This window comes from Bubalus kerabau, chromosome 22, assembly GCF_029407905.1.
Source record: "Bubalus kerabau isolate K-KA32 ecotype Philippines breed swamp buffalo chromosome 22, PCC_UOA_SB_1v2, whole genome shotgun sequence".
Classification (NCBI taxonomy): Eukaryota; Metazoa; Chordata; class Mammalia; order Artiodactyla; family Bovidae; genus Bubalus; species Bubalus kerabau.
Genome location: NC_073645.1, coordinates 23,672,020 through 23,688,150, shown reverse-complemented (window position 1 = coordinate 23,688,150; position 16,131 = coordinate 23,672,020). Strand labels below are relative to the sequence as shown.

Below are 16,131 nucleotides of genomic sequence, written 5' to 3'. Positions count from 1 at the left end.
GGGCTGGTTTGTTTCACGCAGAAGAGAGATTATACCTACTGACTGAGTTCTTTTATAGATCACTCCTACAGCGACAGCACGGAGATGGTGAAAATCATTGTGCATACTGTGCAGAGTCAGGACCGGGTTCTCAAGGAGCTGTTTGGTCATCTGAGGTAGAAATATTGTTTTATTTCCTACTAAAAAGCCAGGGAACTTGAGCCAGGTTCCTTTTAAAACGTAATACCCCTTTCTGGTAAATATAGACCCAGGAAAAGTACTGGCAGTATGCTGCAGAGCTTAGCCTCAGCTGCATGCATTTAGTGTCCTCTCTGTGTGCACTGCTTTGCAGATCAGTCACTAAATCTGTGCTGATTGTGACTCATTGTCCCAGCTGGGTTTGGGAGTATGTGGTACAGTCTTGGGGGATATGTAAGTGTCTGACACAGATTTTACCTCTCCAGCAAGTTGTTGGGCTGTAAGCAGAAGATTATTGATCTACTGCCCAAGGTGGAAATGGCCCTCAGTAACATCAAAGAAGCTGACAGTACTGTCATGTTTATGCAGGGGAAGAGGCAGAAAGAAATATGGCATCTCCTTAAAATTGCCTGTGTAAGTAATTTTTTATATGAATTATTTAATATGACACTAATTTGTTGTTATTCCCTACAAAAGGGTTTATCAGCATGATTTCTGTCCTCTTGAAGACATATGTATTTTATGTTGGGTTGATGTTCATGTTCTTTGCTTGGTGTCTCACTAGTGATTCAGATATAGGACTTCATGATCATCCTTCATTCTCTCTCTCCTTTCTAGTCTCCTGTTTTTATACTCCTCCCAACCCTAGACCACTGTGGTCACCCAACCCAACTTGGGGATAGATGTGCCTGGCTAATTTGAAAAACCAGCCCTTTGTTCAACTGGAGTTTTTTCCTCCAACTAAAGTAGAATGGAAGGATGGATACATCTGATTTTAGTCAATGAAGAAAGAGGTCCAGGACAGGATAATTAGTAGGGTGTGTAACAGTGGAGATAGTTTTGTACAGAAATACTCTGGTTGTACATAAAAGTAGTGATAGAAATGTGTCTTAGGAATATGAATGCATGAAGGTGCTTGCCTGTAATTTTATTTTTTTCCTTCAGACACAGAGTTCTGCTCGGTCCCTTGGAGGATCCAGTCTAGAAGGTGTAACCCCTCAGCTGCCCCCAACTTCAGCAGAACGTGAACATCCTCTGTCATGCGTGGTAACTCCTCAAGATGGGTGGGTTCACTTTGTTACAATAGATAGTTGTGTGTTCAAGAGCAGTGGTGGGAATGAGACAGCAGAGTGAAGTGGTTAAGACGTAGTCTTCACTGCCTTATAGACCAGGATTGAATCCTGATTGTCCCTTTGTAATAACCCTACACAATTAACTGTTTCAGTGTTCACATTTCCTTACCTGTAAAATGGGAAGTGCTATGAAAATTCAGCTAGACAGTATATATAAAATGCTTGGGAAGTGAATCTTCAGCAAATGTTACTTCTTATTAGCTCAATCCAAGTTCTAAGTTCTTTTTTTATTATTGACTTACTAAACCTTGTGCTAAGTCACCTCAGTCGTGTCTGACTCTGTGGAACCCCACAGATGGCAGCCCACCAGGCTCCCCTGTCCCTGGGATTCTCCAGGCAGGAACACTGGAGTGGGTTGCCATTTCCTTCTCCAATGCATGAAAGTGAAAAGTGAAAGGGAAGTCGCTCAGTCGTGTCCAACTCTAGTGACCCCATGGACTGCAGCCCACCAGGCTCTTCCATCCATGGGATTTTCCAGGCAAGAGTACTGGAGTGGGGTGCCATTGCCTTCTCCGATTAAACCTTGTAGCCATACTTTATTCCTAAATTTATCATTTATCTCTAAGAATTTATGCTATCTTTTTTCAGTTGTCATTTTAGGGCCTTTGATCACCCCTCTAATGGAATTGAGTTTAATGTACTCATTTTATAACTTAGTATTCTTAAAATCAGACTTTTTTCAGTGCCTTAAATCATTTTTGGAAACAACTCAAGTTTGAAGTCCTATATTTTCTTTTAATTCCTACTCTTCTGCTGAAAGCTGAATGACTCTCCATTTCTGTTATTTTTCTCAGCATGAGATGTGCCATATCCAGAGCCAGTGGCTCTTTGCTAGCTTGTGTATTGTCGCTTTTCTTACAACTCATGGAGATCTCTACAGTACCAGCATTTCCTGGAAGCTCTGCCCATGATTAGTTTTGCAGAGGTGCAGCCGTGTAACATCACTGCTCAGGAGGTCAGCAGCTGCACATTCTGTACTCTGCTTTTATGAGAGAAAAGCACATGGCAGGAAGGCAAGCTGATACCAGGTATTTTATCTTCTTAAAGAAAGCAAGTTCTAGGGTATATTTTAGGGTCATTATACATTTGGCCCAAGGTAATACATCCAGGGCCAATTAGGAAATATTTCATTAATCGGAATTGATACAAATAAAGTTTGATATCTTTTTGCTTTCATTAGAGATACTTGGGTTTATTAGAGAATGCAAATGGTTGCAAATATTACCTCTATACAAATGATTTTCAGTGTGAGGTTATGATTGTTTGCAAAAATATATTCACCAGGAATTTTAAAATATATTTTCCAAAAGGAAAACTGGTTTCAGTACCTGTGGTACTTAACCACCAAGGATTGGGGACTGTTGACCTCAATTTTTCTATCTGTTGAATAAGCTGAATGAGAATTTAGTTCTAAGCTAACAGTGACCATCTTCCATGGCCTGGAATTGGTTCTACTAGGGTAGGGACTGAGGGTTAGTAAAAGGTAAGGATGGAGGACATATGGAAGAGAAAAGTATAGAATATAGAAATCAGATTCAGGATTGTCTTCAAATTTCCAAGGATACTTCTTGGTTCTTGGCAGCTCCCCTGTCACAGTTTTCTTCTGCTGTCATCAGGAATCAGCTTGCTTTTCTTTTTCATTGCTGTCATCTATATTTTCCACAGTTTTTTTCACCTTCCCTAATCTTTGCAGAAAAGATAGTTTATCTTTTCTATCTCTTCCCCTACATTTGTGTCTCAAAAGTAAGCATGCTAATGTTTTTACTACTTGCAAGGAAAGGAAATGTTCCAGAAACAAAAAGAGATCTTTCCTCTGGCTGTGCCACAGGATCTCTTTTTCCCCGAGTGAGCATTTTCAGGGGGGAAAAGTTGTAAAAAAGTGCCACTTATATTTCAGAGGAAAATCAGATTGGCATTATAGTGGACTCCTTATCTTTAGAGCTGGGCAGAGGCAGCAGCCTGGAGTAACAAACAGGACTCTGCCTCTGTGTGGGAGGGATGAGCAAACTGAAGACAACAGGAATCAGCTGCGTTGGGTTGCTGGGTTGTGGTGGTGTAGGAAGAGCAGTATCATCCTGACCCTGAAGATCAGAAAGTAGAGGAAATTCATAAGCCCCTTTGCTTTCATTCCACAGGGAGACTTTAGCACAAATGATAGAAGAAAATTTGAACTGTCTTGGCCATATAAGCACTATTATTCATGAAGCAAATGAAAAACAGGGCAACAGTATGATGGTAAGTTTTATATGAATATGAATGTGTTTTAAGTGTGTTGGGTGCAAAGGGTTTAACTTTCCATGCTGGACTTTATCTGGTGTTTGGCATTCAGTTGGGGAATAGAACTCAGAGGAAAGAGCATTTGAGGAATGCTTAACCTCAAACTCCCCATCTTCTCTTACTCATGGATATACTAGGATTATGCCATCAGTAATCTTTAATAGCATTTTTGGTCAAGTTAAATGATTGGTGAGCTTTCTTTACAGTGTGACCACTGAAATCAAATGGTCTGTACTTTTTTGCTTCTGCAGTCAGTTTTCCCCAGTAAGATGGGGCATAATTTGTACTGTATTTCAAATATCATAACTGTTGTGTGCAAAATGAATAATGTTAATATGGTTATTAACAGAAGTGTTTTTATAAAGATTTGATTGCTATAAATTATTGATTTGTTAAAACTTGGAGAAACTACAATAAAATATTTACTGAATTAACTTTTACTATATTTAGTCTTGATATTAATTCTTTGTTATTTCCTCTTTCATTATTTGCTTCAAATATCTGAAAACTCTTTGAATTTTTTTTTTGTTGTTGTTAGTAGAAATTAAGGTAAACTAAACTCTTTAATTGTAACTTATTTGTACTTTTGGTTTTTCAACTTTTGATTATAAAATCTCCAAATAAACATAAAACTTGCAAAAATGAACACCCACATACCTACCGCTTAGAGTCTACATCTAATGGTAACTTTTTCATGCCTGGTTTTAGAGTCTTGATTGGAGTTGGTTAACAGAATGACTTGCCACTTAGAGACTCTCCTGAAACCTATGAAGTTGTTGCTGTACATGTTGGACATTTGTTTTTCTCCTGTGAAACCATTCTTCAAATACCAGTCAATGGAAGAAATGACTATGATCAGAAGCTCCACATGATTTTACAGCATAATATTTTGACTCTGGGTAATTTTAACTTCTGAACAGATAGAATTTTATGAGTCAGTGGACTTAAATCCATTTGTCTTCAAACCTGGTAAAACATTAATTATTTAACTGATTCTTTCAACATTTAACTTTTGGCCATAAGGCCAAAATATTGTATACAGAGAAGAAAATCTCAACATGTATTCTAAGTAAAAAAGTGTTTGCCTGTGTTTCTTTGGAAGAGACTGCTTGTGTTGTACTTGTGTTGCACTTAACAGTGCTCTTCCCAGCATCATAAAAGAGTTTAATCCCATTTTCCATTTTACTGCACATTTGATTGTATCCCTTTCCTATGAAAGGGACTGTGCATTTGTGCCTTTAATACCAGTTGATTCTTCCAAATCTTGTTAAGTGTGCTCTGTGTATATGTATTTAAGATGTACATTTAATAATATCAAAGAGAAGATGACTGTTAATTTATAATGTATTTGAAAGCTTATCTGTGTTTTCATTTGTAAAAATGGGTCTTTTAAGGAATCTTTCATGTCTTGTGATACAAATTTATAAAGATCTGCATTCCTTATCTGTAATTCCAAAATCAAAAAATCTTTGAAAACAAGATTTTTCATAAGATTGATGACAAAATTCATCTGCTTGCACATCCAACAGGAACTGACATTGAGTCTACTTATCCCATTTAGTGTGAATATTCTTTTGCTGCAGAAATATTACTGTATTTGATTGTTTGGGGGAAGGGTGCTGCCACAGACCCTGCCTGAGGTTTATGTAGTTTGGTATATGCACTGAATTACCTTTCTAAAATCTGAAAATTTCATAATTCTGAAGCATCTGGCCCCAAGGGTTTCAAGACTAGATTGGGTGCCTTCAAGATGGTATGGCCGCAGACTGGGTTTCAGATAAAGGATTGTGGATCTATCGTCTGTTAAATAATTTAGAAGGTATTACTTGTTTTAAAAATGTGAAGTGCTTTTGTATTCTAGACAGTTTTTCACTTTGTGTATTAAACAATTTTTAAATTACTTTTTGAATCTCTATTCATTAAAATCAGATTGTAGCAGAATAATTGAATATGCTTTGAGAAAATGTGAAGGTTCCATGAAGCAGAGTTGGAGCACAGAGTAACAAAACAGGCTTTTAGTGTACTTAGGAATGAAACAGACTTACGGTAAAGGCAGTATTGGGTAGCTTCTTTAATGTAGTCTTTTCTCCTGACATGGCCTGTCATCACTATCTGTTTCTAAAAACTATGCTTATACCATGTCCTAAAAACTGCTGTCTTAGTTACGCCATCCCCATTTTTGCTAATAGTGTCATTTTCCCAGTCATCTCAGTTTGAGACCTTGGGATTGTCTTCACCTAACTTTTTAGTCAACTGCTACTACTGTTTCTCTGAATATGGGCATTCTGACTACCAGCCGATAAAACTGGCTGTCTCTCTCTTCTTCCAGTTCTAGAAGGTTTTAATCAGTAAACATACATTGGGTGCCTGTTGCCTGGAAGATATTGAGCAAAATGGGAAGATCAAAAAAATTAACACAGGCAGTACAATAAGTGTTTATTTGGAATGAAATTATTGTTGAAGGCTTTTTGAAATGAGCATTTTCTAAATATCATTATAATAACTGATAAAAGACCTGGTATAGGGTGGGACTATTTTTATGGTTTGTGGCTGATATGACCTCAGGAGAGCCTGATCTGTGTGATACAGGCAAGTGGTATGAATCAGAACAGCCTGTTACAGTGAGATCACCTCAGATATGCTTTTGATACATGAGTTGACCACTCTATTTGTTATTTGGTGATAAGTTTTCAGAGTTGAATTTCAATTGTGGATTATATCTACTTCATTCAAGCAATACTATGAAAAACTAAAATAATTCATCCAGAAAACAGAAGCAGACAAGTTATTTTTCATTCGTTTTGCTTTTTGTAGGTCAAAATAGCTAAGCTCTGCAAGTAACATTTATCTAGTACAGACAAGGTCCCATACATTCTTAGGTGTAAAAGTCAAAGGGATGATCCAGGTAAGTGCATTTATTGAAGGAAAAAGGTACAGTTGTCTGGGAGGGCTTGCTTTAATGAAGATTTGAATTGATTCTATTACCTCTTTCCATTTCCACCAGTTACAACTATTGAAACTTTGGGCCTGCAGTTTACTAACCACTTGGCTTCCCTGTCTCCTGTCTCCACTCCAAGCCATTCAGTAGACTCACTGACCCAGAAGCACTGCTTTCTCATACTTCCCTACCCAAGAGGTTACAGAGCTCCCCAACTTTAGTCTATTTGTGGTCCCACTGCTAGTCTTTCCAAGCTTTCATGACTAATGCCCAACCTCTTCTAATATGCTGCCCTTATTTCCCTTATATTCATCTATCTCACTCCTATCTTTACTCTTTCACTAAAAGCAGAGACATCACTTTGCTGACAAAGGTCCATGTAGTCAAAGCTATGGTTTTTTCAGTAGTCTTGTACCAATGTGAGAGTTGGACCATAAAGATGAGCATCAAAGAACTGATGCTCTCAATTACGGTACTGGAGGACACTCTTGAGAGTCCCTTGGACAACAAGGAGAGCAAAACAATCTAGTCCTAAAGGAAATCAACCCTGAATATTTATTGGAAGGACTATGCTGAAGGTGAAGCTCCAATGCTTTGGCCACCTGATGTGAAGAGTTGGCTCATTGGAAAAGACCTGATGCTGGGAAAGATTGAGGGTAGGAGAAGGGGGCGACAGAGGATGAGATGGTCGGATAGTATCACTGACTTAATAATAGTTTGAGCAAGCTCCAGGATATAGTGAAGGACAGGGAAGTCTGGCATCCTGCAGTCCATGGGGTCGCAGAGTCAGACACTACCTAGTGACTAAATAACAATGAATAACTTAAAAGGGCAGAAAAGTATTTAGTGAAAACAAAGTTTGTCTTTATTCTCTAGCCATCCAATTTCCCCTCCCTGCAGAAAAGCACATTTGAGCCTTTCAAAATCAGGGCCTAGCCTAATAGGAGTGGGCCTAGCCCACTCCTTTCCATCACAGAGGCTTCAAGGAAGTTCAAATGCTCACTGTTCGTAGTCTTGAAGGACCCTCCCAACACACACCCATGTTTGCATGCTTATTAGTTCATTCCGTTCTTACTGCTTGGATGGCCTTCATAAAGCCCTCACTGGATCAGCATTCTAGCACGTTAATAGATGTCTTTGCACAAGGACAAACTGACCACTCCCTTGTCTCAGATGGCTTCTTTCCTCTGCCCCTTTGCTTACTCCCGATACCCCATTTCCCTTTTCTTCCAGGGCAGGAAACCAACAGCACACAGGCAAGACCCTATGCACCTTCGCGCGAAATCGCTCGGCGGGCGGCTTCGAGAATTTTGTCCCATTCGCTCCCCGGTCTCTAGTCGCAGGGCGCGGCGTCGGCGTGCGTGTCCGCGCAGCCGCATTGCCCCGCGGGTGGGCGGGGCCGGCTGTTGGCGGCGGTTGGCCCGGCCTTGGTGGCGGCTCCACGTGCGGGCGGGGACGATGCGTCACTGATTAGTGAGGCCCGGCCGAGGGGTCGGCCTCCGTCCGAAGTCTGCGGCTGGCTTCCTTCTCAGTTAGTGCCTTCCGCTGGGCGGGCAGGAGCGGTCGTCGGGAGGGGGTTGTCAGGCCGAGCCGTGTCGACTCACGGGCCAGCTCTGGCGGGGGAGGTTGGCGAGGAGGAAAAAGGGGCATAGGACTCCTCAGCTCGGCCTGCGGGACGGCGCCAGGTCGCGAGGGGGAAGGTGGAAACCGGAGGTAGTGGGCCTGTCACTCAAGGGGCTGGGGCTGCGTTCCATCCGCATCCAGGAGGAATTAAGATGAATATGACTCAAGCCCGAGTTCTGGTGGCTGGAGTGGTGGGTCTGGTGGTGGTCCTCCTCTACGCCTCCATCCACAAGATCGAGGAAGGACACCTGGCCGTGTACTACAGGTGAGCGGGACGTGCAGTCAGCTCAGGTTCTAGAGCAGTTAGAGGAAGACTTTTATTCGAGTCTAGGAAATTGTTCTCAGGGAACTTTTTCTAGTCCTAGAAAGTGGTTTTCGTCGCATCCCCAGGAGGTTTGGGGGCTGTGTCAGGCTTTTGTAGACAGATGGACAGTTTCAGTGCTATGCAGAGATTAAGACTCCCTACAGTTGTTCCTAATAGTAAACCCACTTATTTGTAGGGAAAAAATGAAGGGTGGAAGGCAGTGGTCACTCCACCTGTAGCTGAGGAGGTGGATAAATCATTGTTAAATTGCATACAGCTTTACTGACTTTGTTTGCAGCTGTAGATGCTATTTAGAAACTTGAGTCCTGTTTGTGGTGGTTTCTTAGCTTTTTGTTGTTTTCTTTAAAAGGTTCTGGCGTCTGGCTTGGGCTTGTAAGGCCATGAAGACCATGACAGTTGTTAAATTCCTGGACCTTGGGAGACAAGCACAGAATTGTGACAGACACATCCTCCCAACCTTTCCCTTTCTTTTCACGTGGAAAGGAATGGTGTGAAGTGTGTTAGTTGCTCTCTAGCTAAGATGAATAGCTGTTCCTTCAACGTAGTTACCACCAGTTTTTTTTAATATAGACAGATGACAGTTTGGAGAAATTTGAAATGGTGTATTTGAAAGAGCTTCAACTTTTTGCTGGCTTCCGCCCATCCTCCCCTAAAACCTGATATTTCCACTTTTAGATCCACCTTGAGTCTTAGAAACAGTCTTCGCAAGTCGGGGTGGGAGTCGAGCGTTTTAAAAATGACAGATTAGTCTGTATTTCCATCCATCTAGTTCAGCATATAACTTTCTTTCAATGAATTTGAAATTAAAAAAAAAAGTTGGAATAATGGAAAAAAGTGATAGTAAAGGCAAAGAAAGAACATTTCAAGGTGTGGGTTTCAAAGAGTTAGGGATGGACCTAAAACAATTAATCTTTTCTTAGTTATTTGTTATGAATTCTTTGCAAATCTGTTTATATTTTCTTTTTTTTAAATTTATTTTATTATTTAACTTTACAATATTGTATTGGTTTTGCCTTATATCAAAATGAATCCGCCACAGGTATAAATGTGTTCCCCATCCTAAACCATCCTCCCTCCCCATACCATCCCTCTGGGTCGTCCCAGTGCACCAGCTCCAAGCATCCAGTATCCTGCATCGAACCTGGACTGGTGACTCGTTTCATATATGATATTATACATGTTTCAATGCCATTCTCCCAAATTATCCCACCCTCTCCCACAGAGTCCAAAAGACTGTTCTATACATCAGTGTCTCTTTTGCTGTCTTGTATACAGGGTTATTGTTACCATCTTTCCAGATTCCATATATATTGTTTATATTTTCAAGATAGAAAGCTAAGTTCTATGAATTTACTATTAACTATATAAAACAGGATTTCATTTTTATAGTTGCCTCCAAATTGCCTCCTTTTTATAACTTCCAGGGTATGGTGTCATGTTTCTTACATTTCAGAATTTGGTGATCATGTCTATGCTTATAACATATTGATTTATAGTTATATCTTTTTATTCTTCATCTTTCTATGCTAATTTTTTGTTGTTGATTTTATAGAGGCTTTATGGCCCCAGTATTTTTTTTCTTTTTTTAAAAAAAATTTTGAAGTATAGTTAATTTGCAGTGTTGTGTTTTAAGTGTTCAGCAAAGTGATTGTTATATATGTTTATATATTTTTCAGATTCTTTTATAGATTATTACAAGATACTGAGTATAGTTCCTTGTACTATACAGTAGGTCCTTGTTTACCTATTTTATATATAGTGTTGTGTATATGTTAATTGCCCCCAATATTTTAATTGCTTTCTAGGTAGATTAAAAGAATCGTGAGCATCAGAAATTTTCTCCTTACTTGGAAGTTTGTGTTATCTTTTTTTTTTTCCCAGCCCGGTGATTGAATGTATTATGTTTTGATCTGGCTTGTGTTATGTACAATTAAAGTACATCAACTGAGAGCCAGCTAAATTTTTTTTCCACAAATATTTCTCAAAAGGTTAAAGACCAAAGAGAGACTCTCTTTATACCTGAGAGTATGCTGGAGACCCGGAGGTGTGGTTGGTAGAGCTTATGAAACAAGGTGTAATGTTAACAGTTTAATTTTATCTTTTCACTTTTGTAGGTGTGACAGATACTGTAGGGACCAGCAATTGTTCATCACGAGTAACTCATAGTAGTGAGGCTTTAGTAGATCAATAGCATGAGTAAGAGTGAATGTTTATTACAGCATTTTAGATTTGGAAAGAGAATTTCTCTTTTTATAATCTTGTCAAATTGAAACATCTTTTTGCAGGGGAGGAGCTTTGCTAACTAGCCCCAGTGGACCGGGCTATCATATCATGTTGCCTTTTATTACTACCTTCAGATCCGTGCAGGTGAGTGATTCCTAGGGAAGCCCTGACACTGAAAGACAAGTGTGACAGGAACAGGTACCACATTCATGGGTGGAGATAGATTTCCTTATCGCTTAAGCAAATGATAGCATTCTACCAACGTAGGAGCTAAAGTTCAGAGTACAGTTGTCACAGCGTAAGTTATGACTTTGAACGACATCACTGTCTTGAAGTATGAGCCAGGCAGCTTTTAAGGACTGACTTCTCCCATCTATATAGTGGAATACAGCAGGTTTTCTGTTGCTGCTGTCAGAGTAAAAGCAAGATTTTGAAACACAACTAGAGACATAAACCAGTGATTACTTGGTTTAGAATGGTGTTTGGTTTCCATAGAGGCAATCTCCTGGGCTACTGTTAACATGGAGGATCTCAGTTTTTATACACAGTTTCTCTGCCTCATATTTTTGCCTGGGACATTAAGCACAATTTTATGTGGAGCCATACTGAATGTTCTGTAGAAGGCAATGGCAACCCACTCCAGTACTATTGCCTGGAAAATCCCATGGACGGAGGAGCCTGGTAGGCTGCAGTCCATGAGGTCACTAAGACTCGGACACGACTGAGCGACTTCACTTTGACTTTTCACTTTCATGCATTGGAGAAGGAAATGGCAACCCACTCCAGTGTTCTTGTCTGGAGAATCCCAGGGACGGGGGAGCCTGGTGGGCTGCCGTCTATGGGGTCGCACAGAGTCAGACATGACCGAAGCGACTTAGCAGCAGCAGCATACTGAATGTTCTAGTTTGACAGTATCCCAGAATATCTGAAATAAGCATCTGGTTCTTGAGAATACTGTCTTGGCTGTAGGAGACACTTAGTAAATATCTTTTGACATGACAAGATGACAAAGCAGGATTAGATTGTTACTACTTTTGCAAGCACTGTGTGATTATAAATCTTTGGATTCAGAAGTTTGTCTACTATCTGCTGCTGATTTTTCAGGACTCAGGGAAATTTAATGTGTTTAGCCTTGTAATTTAAAGTCTAGGCTTTCTGCTAAATGTGATATTCATTACGAATACTTAAATCCTCCAGATTTCCTTCCAATTTCCTTTTAGATGGCTTGGGATAAGAATCGTGTCTATTGAAATGAAATATAGTGTTCTCCTAGTCAGACTGATTTCCATACTGTTTTCCCATATTTTATTCACTCTTGCCTTGGCTGATGCCATCTCACCATCTCTCTCTTTATTCCTTATTTCTTGTCTAAATCTTGCCAGCCTTTTTAGAGCTCATCACAAATTCTACTCTTGTTCCATAGCCCTTTAAGTCTATATTGTAAATTTTAGCCCTTGGTCTTATTTCCTTTAGTAATGTTGTCTTGTTATTAGTCTCTTAAGTTTTTGTGTGAATTTTTTTCCAGAAAGTCTCATAACTTCTTGAAGGCAGGGGTTGTAACACAATTTATATTTCTGGCCTTTCTACTTTTGGTGAAAGTTGTTAAATTGAAGTGATTTCTCAGGAAGCGGTCTAATGTAGTGAACATGGGGCCAGAAACCTGGAGAAGAGGTTCTGACCCTGGCTCCTCCACCAATTGGTTACATGACTTTGCAGAAATTACCTAACCATTCTAGACTCCAGTTAGTCTCTGAATCAAGAGGTTTTAACTGCATGAACCTACCAACAGCTTAAAGCTCAACATTCGAAAAACTAAGATCATAGCATCTGGTCCCATCACTTCATGGCAAATAGAAGGGGAAAAAGTGGAAGCGTGACAGATTTTATTTTCTTGGGCTCCAGAATCACTGTGGATAGTGACTGCAGCCATGAAGTTGAAAGACACTTGCTGTTTGAAAGGACAGCTGACAAACCTAGACAGTATGCTAAAAAGCAAAGCCCTCATTTGGCCAACAAAGCTTTATGTAGTCAAAGCTGTGGTTTTTCAGTTAATCATGTATGGATGTGAGAATTGGACCATATGGAAGGCTGAGTACTGAAGAATTGATGCTTTTGAATTGTGGTGCTAGGGAAGACTCTTGAGAGTTCCTTGGACTGTAAGGAGAGATCAAACCAGTCAATCCTAGAAGAAATCAACCCTGAATATTCATTGGAAGGACTGATGGCTGAAACTTCGACATGGGCCACGTGATGTGAAGAGATAACTTATTTGAAAAGACCCTGATTCTAGGAAAGATTGAAGGCCACACAAGAAGAGGGCAACAGGATGAGATGGTTAAATAGCATTACTGATTCAGTTTGAGCAAACTCCAGGAGATAGTAAAGGACAGGGAAGCCTGGCATGCTGCAGTCCGTGGAGTCGCAAAGAGTCAGATATGACTTAGCGATTGAACAACAACAGCCACAGCCAACAGCTTAAATGTTCTATAGTGATGTTGTCAATGGCGTCATCAGACGCTTAGAGATCAGGGGCTTTTTTTTAGATTTTGTTCAGTGCCAGACCTGTCTGTCTCTGCCTTCTTGGAGATTAGTATGTTGAGTCATACTGATGACTCTTTTATATAAAAGAGATAAATACAGGATGTGTGTATATATTTACATACGAATATTTTATATATACACACATTCACATATAGAGTGATAAACTATTATAAGAAATGAAATTTGTAAAAAGATTTTTGTGAACTAATGTACTTTGTAGCTACAAAATATTAAATGTTGGAGTCAGTTTGACTAAATGGAAATGGTCTTTATATGTGAAACAGCAATGTTCTAGGAAAGAATTATATTAATAAAACCCTCTTAAGAAGTTGTTTTTGTAGGAATGAGATGCAGAAACTTATTTTTAGGAGTTTTTGGAACACATTAGAGGACATAGCTTATATAAACAAATGGCTTAACAGATTTAGCATTTGATAGGAATATTTAAGAAGCATCTTGGGGAAATGTGATATCCCCATATATGATGTAAGGAAAAAAAAATGTTTAGAAAAATATGAAGACTTTTAGCCTTTAAAATATATATAACAAAACCAAAGACTTTTAAAATATTTATACTGGGAAAATGATTTTTGAGATAATATAAAAGAAGTAAAAAAGTACATGAAGATAGGATGTTAAATTGAAGATTTAACCTTTGAACTCTTTGCTGGTTCTTGGTTTGAAAATTGAAGTCTATCCTTTAGATTTAAATAGAAATGTATATGTAAAGTTGATATGGAAGTTGAATTTGGTTAATGTTTGGAAGGGAATAAACTGAGCTCACCTTTCTTATCAACTTCCCTCTCTCTACTCAGAACCTGTCACTAATGTTTATTATCAACCTTTTAACCCCAAAATTCATAGTCTATTCTTCTCTCTCCTGGAATTTTATATGCAACTAGTTATCAGACTCCTCTGTTAAGTCTCCTGGGTTGACAGCTTTCAGTTTCCATGGCCTTTTCTACGTTAATCTAAATAAATTACTACTTAAGCTTCCCAGCTGGTGGTCTTGCCTGCGGATGTGGTAGATAATGAGAACTACATCACACATAAGCAAAGGAATGAAGAAAAAGTCATATTTTTGAAAGGTTCATTTTGTGGCTGTTGATAGGATGGATTAGGGAGAGCACAACCTCCCCCACCTCCCCTCCAGCCAATATTCAAGGCCCTCTCCCTAACATCATCATGTTCTCTTCTCAGAGCCTAACCTCATCTATATTGCCCTTCCTACTCCAGGCAAGCCAACTGCTTCCTGAAACCTATACACACAGTTTGTGTGACTGGTTATTTAACTCTGCCAGTTAATACCTAATTTGTATCTGTTATGGATTGCTTCGTAATGATTTTCTCTCCTGTGTTGGATTGTGAGTTCTTTGGAAACAGGGGCCATGCATCCTTTCTCCTTTGTATTCTGTCAAGTACTCTGTTGCTGTGGGCTTAATACAGTGCATTGTGTCCAGGATACACTCATTATGTGCTCACCTGCTGGATGCCTTCCAGTGCAATAGGGAGTCGTTCCGGATCCAAATCAAGTTATGACAGGGTAGAGTAATTAAGTTCCATATTGTTGGTTCACTAGGAGGAAGCACTGCTGATGGTGGCAGTTCTGTTAAAAAGGAAATTGAATAGACCATCTGAGAGATCACTAGGACCTGACTTAAAATACTGCCTACAGCTTCAGAGGAAGAGGTTGCTGTTGAGTTCAAAGGCCTACTTGTATGCATATAATAGTTATCTTTTACCTTCATTGTAAACATTAATATTAGCAGTGGAATCAGAGTTCAAAACACAAGTCCTAGCAGTAGTATCCTCGTGGGTATTCCATGTAGTTTGCAATCCCAGGCCAACCCCAGGCAAATAAAGGACTCTGAGTGAGAGATTGAAGATTGAAACTTTTCCTGGTGCGTCTTGACTCAAACATTAACTGTAAAATATTTTGTCTCTGGTCTTTTATGTCTGTTCGGATACAAAAATCTATGACAAGCCTAGGCAGCATGTTAGAAGGCAGAGACATCACTTTGCCAGCAAAGATCCATATAGTCAAAGTTACGGTTTTTCTAGTCACACATGGATGTGAGAGTTGGACCATAAAGAAGGCTGAGTGCTGAAGAATTGATGGTTTTGAACTGTGCTGCTGGAAAAGACTCTTGAGAGTCCTTGGACAGCAAGGAGATCAAACCAATCCTGTAAGGTATCAACCCTGAATATTCATTGGAAGGACTGATGCTGAAGCGCCAATACTTTGGCCACCTGATACAAAGAGCTGAGTCATTGAAAAAGACCCTGATGCTGGGAACGATTGAGGGCAGATGGAGAAGGGGATGACAGGATGAAACGGTTGGATGGCATCACTGACTCAATGGACATGAGTTTGAGCAAACTCCGAGAGAGAGTGTAGAACAGGAAAGCCTTGCATGCTGAGGTCCATGGGGTTGCAACGAGTCAGACACAACTTAGCAACTGAACAACGAGGATACAAAAAAAAATTTAGGGGGCTAAAATGGTAATGGAGTTCTCTTGTACTTATCTCTTAGCAGTTCTGTAGAGACTTTCCTTTAGCACTAGTGGTTCCTTGATGATATGTGTGCTGAGTATTGATGAGATATTTTTTCCTCCCCAGACAACACTACAAACTGATGAAGTTAAAAATGTGCCTTGTGGAACAAGGTAAGCATTCCCCTTGCTTACCAGTGTCCCTTTGATTCAGATGTAGTTTCTGTTCATAAGCTGTAGTCTCTTAAACATCTTTCAGATAGGCGTGATAGTAACCGAGGGGAATTTCTCTTCTGAGCATTATTTGAGAAAAGCCCTGCCTCCAAATAGCTTTCCATCTTAGGAGTCATTTTAAACTGATAGTAACAGTTTAAAATGGAATTAGCTCACCATATCAAGTG

At 39.6% G+C, this 16,131-nt stretch overlaps 2 protein-coding genes across 7 annotated transcripts in view; both read left to right on the top strand.

Annotated features, from left to right (window-relative positions):
- Positions 1-5,487, top strand: part of CHUK (component of inhibitor of nuclear factor kappa B kinase complex) — a 43,364-nt gene extending 37,877 nt beyond the window's left edge. The window contains exons 17-22 of one of the 6 annotated variants that reach the window (XR_008707157.1): positions 59-155; positions 444-591; positions 1,123-1,224; positions 2,105-2,338; positions 3,446-3,545; positions 4,296-4,331. Coding sequence is in view for 2 of the 6 variants with exons in the window: in XM_055560588.1 (XP_055416563.1) it covers positions 59-155; positions 444-591; positions 1,123-1,241; positions 3,446-3,545; positions 4,296-4,325 (494 nt within the window). In the remaining 4 variants the exon portion in view is untranslated. Of the gene's footprint in view, positions 1-58; positions 156-443; positions 592-1,122; positions 1,242-2,104; positions 2,339-3,445; positions 3,546-4,295 lie in introns of all 6 variants that reach the window. The other 5 variants (XR_008707155.1, XR_008707158.1, XR_008707156.1 and 2 more) reach the window with 5 other exon arrangements.
- A 135-nt stretch (positions 5,488-5,622) lies between these two features.
- ERLIN1 (ER lipid raft associated 1) overlaps positions 5,623-16,131 on the top strand; it is a 44,148-nt gene continuing 33,639 nt past the window's right edge. Inside the window, exons 1-4 of the mRNA XM_055560598.1 lie at positions 5,623-8,056; positions 8,290-8,413; positions 10,759-10,840; positions 15,858-15,904. Of these exons, the coding sequence (XP_055416573.1) occupies positions 8,301-8,413; positions 10,759-10,840; positions 15,858-15,904 (242 nt within the window). The 5' untranslated portion in view covers positions 5,623-8,056; positions 8,290-8,300. The remainder of the gene's footprint in view (positions 8,057-8,289; positions 8,414-10,758; positions 10,841-15,857; positions 15,905-16,131) is intronic.